At 41.3% G+C, this 12654-nt stretch overlaps 1 protein-coding gene across 1 annotated transcript in view; it reads left to right on the forward strand.

Annotated features, from left to right (window-relative positions):
• Window positions 1-487: 487 nt before the first annotated feature.
• LOC112252627 (mitochondrial inner membrane protease subunit 2) overlaps window positions 488-12654 on the forward strand; it is a 144705-nt gene continuing 132538 nt past the window's right edge. Inside the window, exon 1 of the mRNA XM_024424048.2 lies at window positions 488-627. Coding sequence (XP_024279816.1) covers window positions 523-627 — 105 coding nt within the window. The 5' untranslated portion in view covers window positions 488-522. The remainder of the gene's footprint in view (window positions 628-12654) is intronic.

Here is a 12654-nt window from a genome sequence, read left to right on the forward strand (position 1 = left end):
CCGTTTTTATCTCAATATCAAATCATTTCTGGGTAACAATTAAGTACCCTACTGTGATTGTTTTCAATTAAAATGGTTTAAAAAAATGCTTCTTAGCAAAGAGCAATTTCTCAAACAAGAATTTAGCTAGGACTGTCTGGGAGGGGTCTGAGAGAGTGGAAACCTGAAAACTAGCTGTTATTGGCAGAGAGGTTTGGAACTCTTTCTTATTGGTCTATTAACTAATTTACAGCCTGGTGACGTCACCAGCAGGCAAAAACCAAAACCCACCAAAACAGGATATTTCAGGTGGTCTTTTCAAACAGCTCTTACACTAAAGGGCATTATCATAATTTCACAATATTATTTCAATCTTGTAGTGTGTAAATGTTTATAAAACACAAGAAAATCAGGTTTTGACAGCACTGGGCCTTTAATATAGAGGAGAAAAGTTGAATTTGTATGATAAGATCAAGCACCCATATATGAAGTAAAGTCAACATAGCAGCCTACTGGGGGGGCAACAGAGGAGACGGAAAGAAAATGCCATGCACAAGACTAAATAGACACTCGCTAGGACCTGGAGGAGTGCTGGTGGGTGTTCCAGAAGTGACAGAAAGGAGAACGAGCACGGAAGTCAAATATCTGGTAGGTGAAATGAATGTAGGCTGCTGTTGAGTGAGAACGAAGGATTTTAAGGGGAACAGAAAGTATCAAAGAAAAGGAAATTGGTTATATTTTCCCCTGTTTTAGTAGTAGGAGGTTGGCGTGGTTTGCTTTCAATGCACATTGACAGCTAGTGCACGCGTGAACCTTGGCTGGCTAGCTAGCTAGCTAACGTGACATAATCCGTGCAGTGATGAGGTCGCGAGGTGACTGGGTTGGTTTATTTCAAACATGTGGCACAAATATATTAAATAACTATTTATATTTATTTGTAATAAACTGTCATGCTTTTGTCCCGAAGCTGTCATCGGTATTCAAAAGTATGTTACACACATGTTGTGCACAGTGCGGCAGACCAAGACAGGGCACATTGTTTACCATCGGAGAGTCTAACGTTACCCACCTACACAAATGAAAGTCAATTATGCATTTTATTATATTTTATTTTCACAATCAAATTCAAATAGCACGTGATGGCAATGTTGTGGTGGTCACTGCTCAATGAATGCCATTCCAAGTTTCCCATGACAACAACATTGAATAGTGTACTTGTTTTTTTCCCCTGATAAGGTCAACGTGATCAATTTCATTATATAAAAAAAACAAGGCACTCTAAATACTAAAATGCCCCTATTGCAGTAGTGTAGCATAAAAAACGCACCAGTGGTGAGTGAGCATCGAGCCGATTAAACTCAACTCCACGATTTATGATGGACTAGTGCGGTGACTAGTGTGGGCGGACTGGAGTTCCGAATCAAATCCCATTTTATTGGTCGCATACACATATTCAGTAGATAAATGTCCGGTGTGGCGAACTGGTTGTGTGCCTAGCTTCAGCCGTGCACTAATATGTATCAATACACACAAATCTAAAAAGTAAAAAATATAGAAATATTAGGATGAGCAATGTCCGGAGTGTGTGTGTATCTACAGAATTGATAGACAATCTGAAGAGTAGTATACAGTGCCTTCGGGAAGTATTCAGACACCTTGACTTTTTCTACATTTTGTTATGTTATATCCTTATTCTAAAATTGATTTTAAAAAATTAAAAAACTCAACCATCTACACAATACCCCATAATGATAAAGCGAAACAGTTTTTTGTAAACATTTTTGGCAAATGTATTAAAAATAAAAAAACATACCTTATTTACATATATATTCAGACCCTTTGCTATGAGACTCAATTCAACTCAGGTGCAGCCTGTTTCCATTGATCATCCTTGAGATGTTTCTACAACTTGGAGTCCACCTGTGGTAAATTCAATTGATTGGACATGATTTGGAAAGGCACACACTTGTCTATGAGGTGCCACAGTTGACAGTGCATGTCAGAGCAAAAACCAAGCCATGAGGTTGAAGGAATTGTCCGTAGAGCTCTGAGACAGGATTGTGTCGAGGCGCAGATCTGGGGAATGGCACCAAAACAATTCTGCAGCATTGAAGGTCCCCAAGAACACAATGGCCTCCATCATTCTTAAATAGAAGAAGTTTGAAACCACAAGACTCTTCCTAGAGCTGGCCGCCCGGGCAAACTGAGCAATTGGGGGAGAAGGGCCAGAACTCGATGGTCACTCTGACAGAGCTCTTGGAGTTCCACTGTGGAGATGGGAGAACCTTCCAGAAGGACAACCATCTCTGCTGCACTCCACCAATCAGGCCTTTATAGGAGACCGGCCAGATGGAAGCCACTCCTCAGTAAAAGGCACATGACAGTCCACTTGGAGTTTGCCAAAAGGCACCTAAATACTCTCAGACCATGAGAAACAAGATTCTCTGGTCTGATGAAACCAAGATTAAACTATTTGACCTGAATGCCAAGCGTCACATCTGGAGGAAACCTGGCACCATCCCTACGGTGAAGCATGGTGGTGGCAGCATCATCCTGTGGGAATGTTTTTCAGAGGCAGAGACTGGGAGACTAGTCAGTATTGAGGTAAAGATAAACAGAGCAAAGTACAGAGATCCTTGATGAAAACTTGCTCCAGAGCGCTCGGGACCTCAGACTTGGGCGAAGGTTCACCTTCCAACAGGACAACGACGCTAAGCACACAGGCAAGACAACACAGGAGTGTCTTTGGGACAAGTCTCTGAATATCCTTGAGTGGCCCAGCTAGAGCCGAGTGGTGACTATTTAACAGTCTGACGGCCACTATTTAACAGTCTTGGTCCCTGCTTTGATGCACCTGTACTCACCTCGCTTTTTGGATTGTAGCGGGCTGAACCGGTCTTGGCTCGGGTGGCTGATCAAAAACGACAATCAGTCGTTTTTGATTAAAAACTTAATTTTATGTGACATCGGAGATCCAGTCTGCCCACACTAGTCGCCGCTCAACTCTATTGTAAATCGTTGAGTTTTTAGTCGGCTAGTAAACATCATGCAATGATAAAGTGGGCTAATTCACAAGAAAGTATTTATGTGCCTGGCCCCTGCAGCAAACAATCAGATTGTTTTCTCTGGCATTATTTCCCTGCTGCATCAATAATGACTGAGGGTACATTTGTGACCGACCGTCTCGATTCGGTCTTACATTGGATAAAAGTAGTAACTCAGAGCTAGAAAATGGTATATCATACACTACAGTTGAGGAACAATTGGAAAGTAATTCTGATTTTGAAAGTTGATAAACTTGTAACCCCACTTTTGAGAAAATGGCCTTAAATGTTTTGGTACACCTACTGGAGAGCTCTTCTTTGTCTACACCTATTCAGCATCGTTTACACCTTCTTAAGCCTTAGCCCCACAAAGTGGTCTTTTGTTTAGACATGTCATTGCCAACAAAAGGTATATAACAAAGTATTGAGAAACTTTTATTGACCAAATACTTATTTTCCACCCTAATTTGCAAATAAATTCATTAAAAATCCTACAATGTGATTTTCTGGATTTTTTTTCTTCTCATTTTGTCATAGTTGAAGTGTACCTATGATGAAAATTACAGGCCTCTCATCTTTTTAAGTGGGAGAACTTGCACAATTGGTGGCTGACTAAATACTTTTTTGCCCCACTGTACATGTTGGAACACTTCATGGCAGACTGGAACAATTTGTTTGTAGTTACATCTTGTTTGGCCAGCGCTGTGTCAAGTCACTCTGCTTCACACTGACCTTGGTGTGTGCAGAAAGTAGCCCATCAGTTTTTCCAACTGATCTATCTAAAGCGTCTGTTAAATTTAGGGCATTAATATTGAGAAAAGTAGCAAAACATTTGTAGTTCTCGATCACTAACGTTATATCTTTCGAAAACAGCGCTGTAGAAAGGACTGTCAACACATACTGAACTGCTCACGTTCTGTACCGACGCATGCTACATGGTAGACCAATCCAAACTCCTCTCCCAGCATGTCCAGCCCATCCAATATCTCAGCCAATCATGGCTAGTAGGAAGGTTCCTGCCTTTTTCTGTAGCTAAACCAACTAGGCTCGTAATTTAACAATTTTCTTCGTATTTATGAATGTAATACAAGGTTGTTATTAAAGCACATGAAAGTTCACATGTTGCAGAAGGCAATTCTGGCAAAAAAACATTTTTATAAAACACAGCTCATCACCCTGAACACACCATCTCCACTGTCAAACATGGTGGTGGCAGCATCATGGCTTGGCCCTGCTTTTCTTCAGCAGGGACAGGGAAGATGGTTAAAATTGATGGGAAGATGGATGGAGCCAAATACAGGACCATTCTGGAAGAAAACCTGATGGAGTCTGCAAAAGACCTGAGACTGGGACGGAGATTTGTCTTCCAACAAGACAATGATCCAAAACATAAAGCAAAATCTACAATGGAATGGTTCAAAAATAAACATATCCAGGTGTTAGAATGGCCAAGTCAAAGTCCAGACCTGAATCCAATCGAGAATCTGTGGAAAGAACGAAAACTGCTGTTCACAAATGCTCTCCATCCAACCTCACTGAGCTCGAGCTGTTTTGCAAGGAGGAATGGGAAAAAAATTCAGTCTCTCGATGTGCAAAACTGATAGACATACCCCAAGCGACTTACAGCTGTAATCGCAGCAAAAGGTGGCGCTACAAAGTATTAACTTAAGGGGGCTGAATAATTTTGCACGCCCAATTTTTCAGTTTTTGATTTGTTAAAAAAGTTTGAAATATCCAATAAATGTCGTTCCACTTCATGATTGTGTCCCACTTGTTGTTGATTCTTCACAAAAAAATACAGTTTTATATCTTTATGTTTGAAGCCTGAAATGTGGCAAAAGGTCGCAAAGTTCAAGGGGTCGAATACTTTCGCAAGGCACTGTATGTCTCAAAAATAAGTAGGCTATACCCTTCATAGTGATTAGCCTACATTTGGCACTGACCCCAAACTCCCCATTGAATGCCCAATGTATCAGAAGCTGGGATTTGTTGTAATGCTCATTCCAGGTGCAGGCAGACAGTGAGTCTGATGTTCTGCTTGAGAGACAAATCCCATTTGTGGGCCTGGGCAGTACCCATGAGCTCAATTAATCACCTTAGTTTTGGCTGAGCGACCATGGTCCTGCCCTACATCACACCAGGCTGCTCGGTGTCTGGAGGAGATGAATAAACAGTGATTAGGTTAAGGGATTAGTCTGTGTACAACTTATTTTATACAACCGTTTGAAGACTTCTGAAGACTATACCACCACCCAGCCTAACTACTCAAACTAGATTGTAATACAGTATATGAATCACAAATGAAAAAAGATTGATTAAATATATGGCGTCAGCAAAGCAGACATTCCCCCCCTTCTTCGGGGAACGATACATACATCTGCCATGCACCATTTCACACAGCTTGCTGTGTGGACTGGCCACATGGACCCTGCCTGCTGAGCAGAGCGATAGTGGTAGTCACAGACGGAGGCAGTGAGGTGCTACTTCTCCATCTGCGGGGGACTCTTGTCTTTAATTAAGCACTCATCAGGAAAAGTCTATCTACTGCTCGCTGGCTGGCTCTCAGTGGTGTGCTGTCTCTCTCTCTCTGGGGTCTCATGAAAAAAAGGGTCTCTCATATTGATAATGGTTTTCTCTAATTGGTGCTTTAGTCCTGTAGTTGGTGAAAAGATGGAGAGAGAAATAGTTGGTGTTTTTGAGCACACTGGACAAAGTTTACTTATTTGTTTGTTGCTTGTTATGAGGCTGTTTCTTTCGGTGTAGTCCATGCAGAGCCTGAACCCACTGAACCTTTCAGGACTGGTGAGATAGCCCATCTCACCAGTCAGTTAGCCCAACTGACGACAGGCCTGGTTGTGGTGAGATTTGCATGGCAAGTTCTCAGACCAATGTTTCGCTTCCTTTAGGCTATATGGGCGGCAGGTAGCTTAGTGGTTAAGAGCATCGGGCCAGTAGCTTAGCGGTTGAGTGTTGGGCCAGTAACTGAAAGATGTCTGGTTCGAATCCCCGTGCTGGCAAGGGGGTAAAATCTGCCATTCTGCCCTTGAGCAAGGCAGTTAACCCCTAACAACAACTGCTCCCCGATGACGTCGGTTAAGGCAGGCGCCCCCACACCTCTCTTATTCAGAGGTTGGGTTAAATGCAGAAGACACATTTCGATTGAATGCATTCAGTTGTGCAACATACTAGGTATTCCCTTTCACCCTTACTAGCTAGGCGCCTAGCTCTGTTGCCCTCACTCCCCCACATGACAATGGTGATTATTGATTTCAAATGTGTTGCTGTCTGAAGCTCTGAATGTTGCTTCAGGGGTCTTAAACATCTAGAAAAATACTGTCTTCGTAGCCTATTTACCAAATAGTTACCCTTTTTATTTTTCAGAAGTTTAGTATTTTTGTAAGCCATTACATTTGGAACTTTGGGATCCCAGAGGCATGTTAATACCCATGATTACAGTGCTCTAGTAATGGGGCAGTGGTCTGCTTGCTACATCTATGTATCTTCATCTGTGTATTCACAAATGTTCTCATGATGAAACTGCTTGAGCCTTAGCTAAAACAAACCAGAGACGAGAAAGTGATTGTAGCCCTACGTGTGTTAGAGGTCATCTGTTTATGCTGTGCTCCAAAAGTTTGTTTCCCAGTGCAACATACTGTAGGCATGGCTTCGTGAGAGAGCAGCTGGTACTTGGCTCGAATTGTTTTGCTTCTAGGTAGGCTACTGACTTCATCTCTCGCATCAGTGTTTGTTTGCTGATATTCCTGTAGCCTAAATGTCATCCAAAGAAATGATCAATCATTGAGGTTATTTGACCTTACAGCATTCATTACCTACATTTAATTGATTCTGAAGTTTGATCCATTGCTCAGTATTATGCATGGTCTTGACATGGTAAAGCCTTGGTTGGTACCCTGCCCTTTTCTCCAGTTCATTCTGTTGCCACAGCCAAGCTATGGCTTTTTTTCAAGCTCTAATCAAGCCCCTTCTCCGGGTCATGGGTTTTGTGGGGATTGGAGTGCTCTCCCGGTAAAGCTGGGGAGAAATGCTGCGATGGCAGAACTGCAGAGAGTTTGGGGGAAAGCTAGTGACGTCTGGCTGTAATCAGTATCTCTCGGTTCCTTAGTGTATCATCCCTGGTGGATTTATTGGTCTGAAATGCCTTTCCTGTGTGAACATTACTCATTGGCTGATATGATACACGGAGCCCTGGAAATCCAATTGTAGCAAAATAGAACTCATCATTTGATGTAGGTTAGAGACAATGGGGAAAACACAGCAACAACAGATCTACTTTCTCATGCATCTGAATATGTGGCCTTTGTGAATGCGTTTGTTGTGTGTGCGCCCAATGGTTTTTATGGTTAAATTCGTTCCAAACCGTAAAATGATGTGACCAACGGAATATACTGTGCATGGAACAGAAATGTTACAAAAAGAGCTTTTAATTTTTTTTTTTTAATGCGATAAGAGCCTATCATCTCATATTATTGAACATACAACTACTGTAGCCTGGTTGCCATCTCTGTTCAGCTGTTACATTCCACTCATTTAAAATGACAGGAGTGGCAAGAAGTGGAATGTTAGCTGTCGTCTGGGGACCAGTGTTTTTAACTATGTAATGAAGCAGCAGGGGTTTGAACCAAAATTATTTTCCAATCGTTTCATTCTGAACAGAGCCATTTTTGTTGTTGTTGTTCCGTTCCACTGTTCCAACCAGCAAATTACAGTTCTGAACCGGTTCGAACGGTTTATATCGTTCCTTTCTAAACCTCTGAAATTGGCACTTAAAAAAAAATAATTTAGCTCTACACTAAAGTACTTCATCAATGGATAGAGCAGCTTGCTATGGAGTGCGGGTGAAGAGAGAATGCTGGGCATGAAGAGTTGGGCATCTTGTTGTTATAACATGCATTATCTGAACAAAGCCCACAGAATTATACCTACGAAAGAGCGGCTTCTATGAAGGAACTTCAGTGATGGCTATTCAACGGCTCAGACACGAAACGTTATGTGGCAGGGACTCCAGACAATCACGGATTACAAAGGGAAAAGCAGCCATGTCGTGGACACCGACGTCTTGCTCCCGGACAAGCTAAACACCTGCTTTGAGGATAACACAGTGCCGCCAACACGGGCCGCTCCAGAGGCCTGTGAGCTCTTTGTTCTCCGTGGCCGACGTGAGTAAGACATTTAAGGCTGCCGGCCCAGACAGCACTTTTTTTTTTTGTCCATTTAAAATAACATCAAATTGATCAGAAATACATTGTAGACATGGTTAATGTTGTAAATTACTATTGTAGCTGGAAACTAGAGGTAGTCCGATTAATCGGAATGGCCGATTAATTAGGGCCGTTTTCATAACAATCGGAATGCAGTCAGCCAAGGTAAGTTGCTAGCTAGCATTAAACTTATCTTATAAAAAACAATCATTCAATCAATCATAATCACTAGTTAACTACACATGGTTGATGATATAACTAGTTTATCTAGCGTGTCCTGCGTTGCATATAATCGATGCGGTGCGTTTCGTTGCTCCAATGTGTACCTAACCATAAACATCAATGCCTTTCTTAAAATCAATACACAGAAGTATATCTTTTTAAACCTGCATATTTAGCTAAAAGAAATCCAGGTTAGCAGGCAATATTAACCAGGTTGTCACTTCTCTTGCATTCATTGCACACAGAGTCAGTGTATATGCAACAGTTTGGGCTGCGTAATTTGCCAGAATTGTACATAATTATGACATAACATTGAAGGTTGTGCAATGTAACATGAGTTTTTAGACTTATGGATGCCAACCGTTAGATAAAACATGGAACGGTTCCGTATTTCACTGAAAGAATAAACGTCTTGTTTTCGAGATGATAGTTTCCAGATTCTACCATATTAATGACCTAAGGCTCGTATTTCTGTGTGTTATCATGTTATAACTAAGTCTATGATTTGATAGAGCACTCTGACTGACTGGTGGTAGGCAGCAGCAGGCTCGTAAGCATTCATTCCAACAGCACTTTTGTGCGTTTGTCAGCAGCTGTTTATGACTTCAAGCCTATCAACTCCCGGGATTAGGCTGGTGTAACCGATGTGAAATGGCTAGCTAGTTAGCGGGGTGCGCGCTAATAGCATTTCAAACGTCACTCGCTCTGAGACTTGGAGTTGTTGTTCCCCTTGCTCTTGCTCCGCGGCTTTTGTGGAGCGATGGGTAACGCTGCTTTGAGGGTGGCTGTTGTCGTTGTGTTCTTGGTTCGAGCCCAGGTAGGAGCGAGGAGAGGGACGGAAGCTATACTGTTACACTGGCAATACTATAGTGCCTATAAGAACATCCAATAGTCAAAGGTATATGAAATACAAATGGTATTGAGAGAAATAGTCCTATAATGCCTATAATAACTACATCCTAAAACTTCTTACCTGGGAATATTGAAGACTCATGTTAAAAGGAACCACCAGCTTTCATATGTTCTCATGTTCTGAGCAAGGAACTTAAATGTTAGCTTTCTTACATGGCAATAAATTGCACTTTTACTTTCTTCTCCAACACTTTGTTTTTGCATTATTTAAACCAAATTGAACATGTTTCATTATTTATTTGAGGCTAAATTGATTTTATTGATGTATTATATTAAATTAAGTTAAAATAAGTGTTCATTCAGTATTGTTGTAATTGTCATTATTACAAATGTAAAAAAAATTTTTTGGGGGGGGCCTACCTAGAAGCAAAACAATTCGAGCCAAGTACCAGCTGCTCTCTCACGAAGCCATGCCTACAGTATGTTGCACTGGGAAACAAACTTTTGGAGCACAGCATAAACAGATGACCTCTAACACACGTAGGGCTACAATCACTTTCTCGTCTCTCGTCTCTTTTTTTTGTTCTCCAATAATCGGTATCGACGTTGAAAAATAATAATCGGTCAATCTCTACTGGAAACGGCTGATTTATTTATGGCCCATTGTCAGCAACCATCACTCCTGTGTTCCAATGACATACTGTATTAGCTAATCCAAGTTGATAATTTTCAAAGGCTAATTGATCATTTGAAAACCCTTTTGCAATTATGTTAGCACAGCTGAAAACTGTGGTGCTAATTTAAAGAAACAATACAACTGGCCTTCTTTAGACTAGCTGAGTATCTGGAGCATCAGCAGTTGTGCATTCGATTACAGGCTCAAAATGGGCAGAAACAAAGAACTTTCTTCTGAAACTCGTCAGTCTATTCTTGTTCTGAGAAAGGAAAGCTGTTCCATGTGAGAAATTGCCAAGAAACTGAAGATCTTGTACAACGCTGTGTACTACTCCCTTCACAGAACAGTGCAAACTGTCTCTAACCAGAATAGAAAGAGGAGTGGGAGGCCCAGTGCACAACTGAGCAAGAGGACAACTACATTAGAGTGTCTAGTTTGAGAAACAGACGCCTCACAAGTCCTCAACTGGCAGGTTCATTAAATAGTACCCACAAAACAACAATCTCAACGTCAACAGTGAAGAGGTGACTTCGGGATGCTGGCCTTCTAGGCAGAGTTGCAAAGAAAAAGCCAAATCCCAGACTGGCCAATAAAAGAAAAGATGGGCAAAAGAACACAGACACTGGATAGAGGAAGATTGGATAAAAGTTTTATGGACAGACAAATTTAAGTTTGTGTTCGGATCACAAAGAAGAACATTTGGAAGATGCAGAAAAAATGAAAAGATGCTGGATATTGACGCCATCTGTCAAGCATGGTGGAGGCAATGTGATGTGGTCTGGGGGTGCTTTGGTGGTGGTAAAGTGGGAGATGTGTACAGTGTAAAAGGGATCTTGAAGAAGGAAGGCTATCACTCCATTTTGCAACGCCATACCACACCCCGTGGACTGCGCTTAATTGGAGCCAATTTGCTCCTACAACAAGACAATGACCCAAAGCACAGCTCCAAACTATGCAAGAACTATTTAGGGAAGAAGCAGTCAACTGGTATTCTGTCTAATGGAGTGGCCAACACAGTCACCAGATCTCAACCCTACTGAGCTGTTGTGGGAGCAGCTTGACCACATGGAACATAAGAAGTGCCCATCAAGCCAATCCAACTTGTGGGAAGTGCTTCAGGAAGCGTGGGATGAGATCCCTTCAAATTACCTCAACAAATTAACAACTAGAATGTCAAAAGGTCTGCAAGGCTGTAATTGCTGCAAATGGAGGATTCTTTGACAAAAGCAAAGTTTGAAGGGCAATATTATTTCAATTAAAAATCATTATTATTTATAACCTTGTTAACATCTTGACTATATTTCCTAATCATCTTGCAACTCATTTCATGTATTTTTTCATGGATAACAAGTACATTTCTAAGTGACCACAAAACCTTTGAACGGTAGTGTACATGGAACACTGGTCACTTTAATAATAGAACACTTTTCACTTTAATAATGTTTACATACTGTTTTTTTACAGGGCTGAGCTCATTTACTCAACCGGTCGATTGTTTGGTCGATTGGCTGTTTGACCAAGATTTTCTTTAGTCGAGCAGTGGCAAAAATATCTACAAAAAAAATATATGGCACACGAGGCACCTGATTCATGCCTGTCTGATTGGACTAATCCATTGCGGAGGCTGCGGAGATGGCACACCAGTATCACCAGTAGTACATTTGAAAGTTAATAACCATCATTTGTAATCTACAATGTTTGTTTGGTTACGGTAATTTCTGTTAATGCATTCAATATTATATTAATATGGGGGCGCTGGTGAGCAGCAACATGTGAAGACACGTTTTCTCCGTGCTCCTGTCTAGGGAGAACAATTAACTATTAATACTTGACCAAGACCTTTCCTACCGTGTTCATTTTGTAACATTTAATAAGGAATCAAACCCAACTCACTTTTTTCTGACATTTGTGGTGGAAATGACAAGATTATGTTATAATGCTATTATTGCATCAAACGGTTAGTTTATGCAACAGAATAAAGGGTTGGTAGAAGGCTCACCTGTGTGTGTTCTACTGAGGATGGGCCTCTGGGAGGTAACACTGACAGGACATTTACCATGTCTTTTGGGTGATAAAACCTAAAGAGGCCGCATTCCAGAGCATGAGTTAATGTTTCTGTTCTATATGGTACCAGGGAGAGAACTGTTTTTACAGCAGATACGGTCTGCTGTGAATTATAAGTATCTTTCATACAAATCTTAACCTTGTGACCCATTCTATACATCTGTTGTTCGTCATGTAGGTTGAAAGGGGTGTATCTTGGCTATAAAATACCTTTTGTACTTTTGTCTCGGGGGTCTCAACGAATCATCTGAGGGTGATTCGTCGACCAGCCATCATTATCGTAGAGCACTCAATCGATTCACTTTATATGTGTGCGTTGTACCTGCTCCCTTATTAATAAGTGATTCAATATTTAGTTTAACTCTGACTTGTGTGATAAATGGGTCTCTCCTCATTTATTAGTAAAGAAATTAACCACCACATATTTTTGTCCTTTTCATTGTGAAATGTCAAAACAACGGCCACGAGTCACAAATGAGCAGGCCTCTACTGAAGCCTCGCTCTCATTGGACAATGACATGGACTCTGATCCCCCCCGACCTAGCCAAGGTAATGGCGGCTATCATTAAATCTGAACAGACGTGCTGGCTAAACTTGG

Source organism: Oncorhynchus tshawytscha, linkage group LG06 (genome assembly GCF_018296145.1).
Source record: "Oncorhynchus tshawytscha isolate Ot180627B linkage group LG06, Otsh_v2.0, whole genome shotgun sequence".
Lineage (NCBI taxonomy): Eukaryota > Metazoa > Chordata > Actinopteri > Salmoniformes > Salmonidae > Oncorhynchus > Oncorhynchus tshawytscha.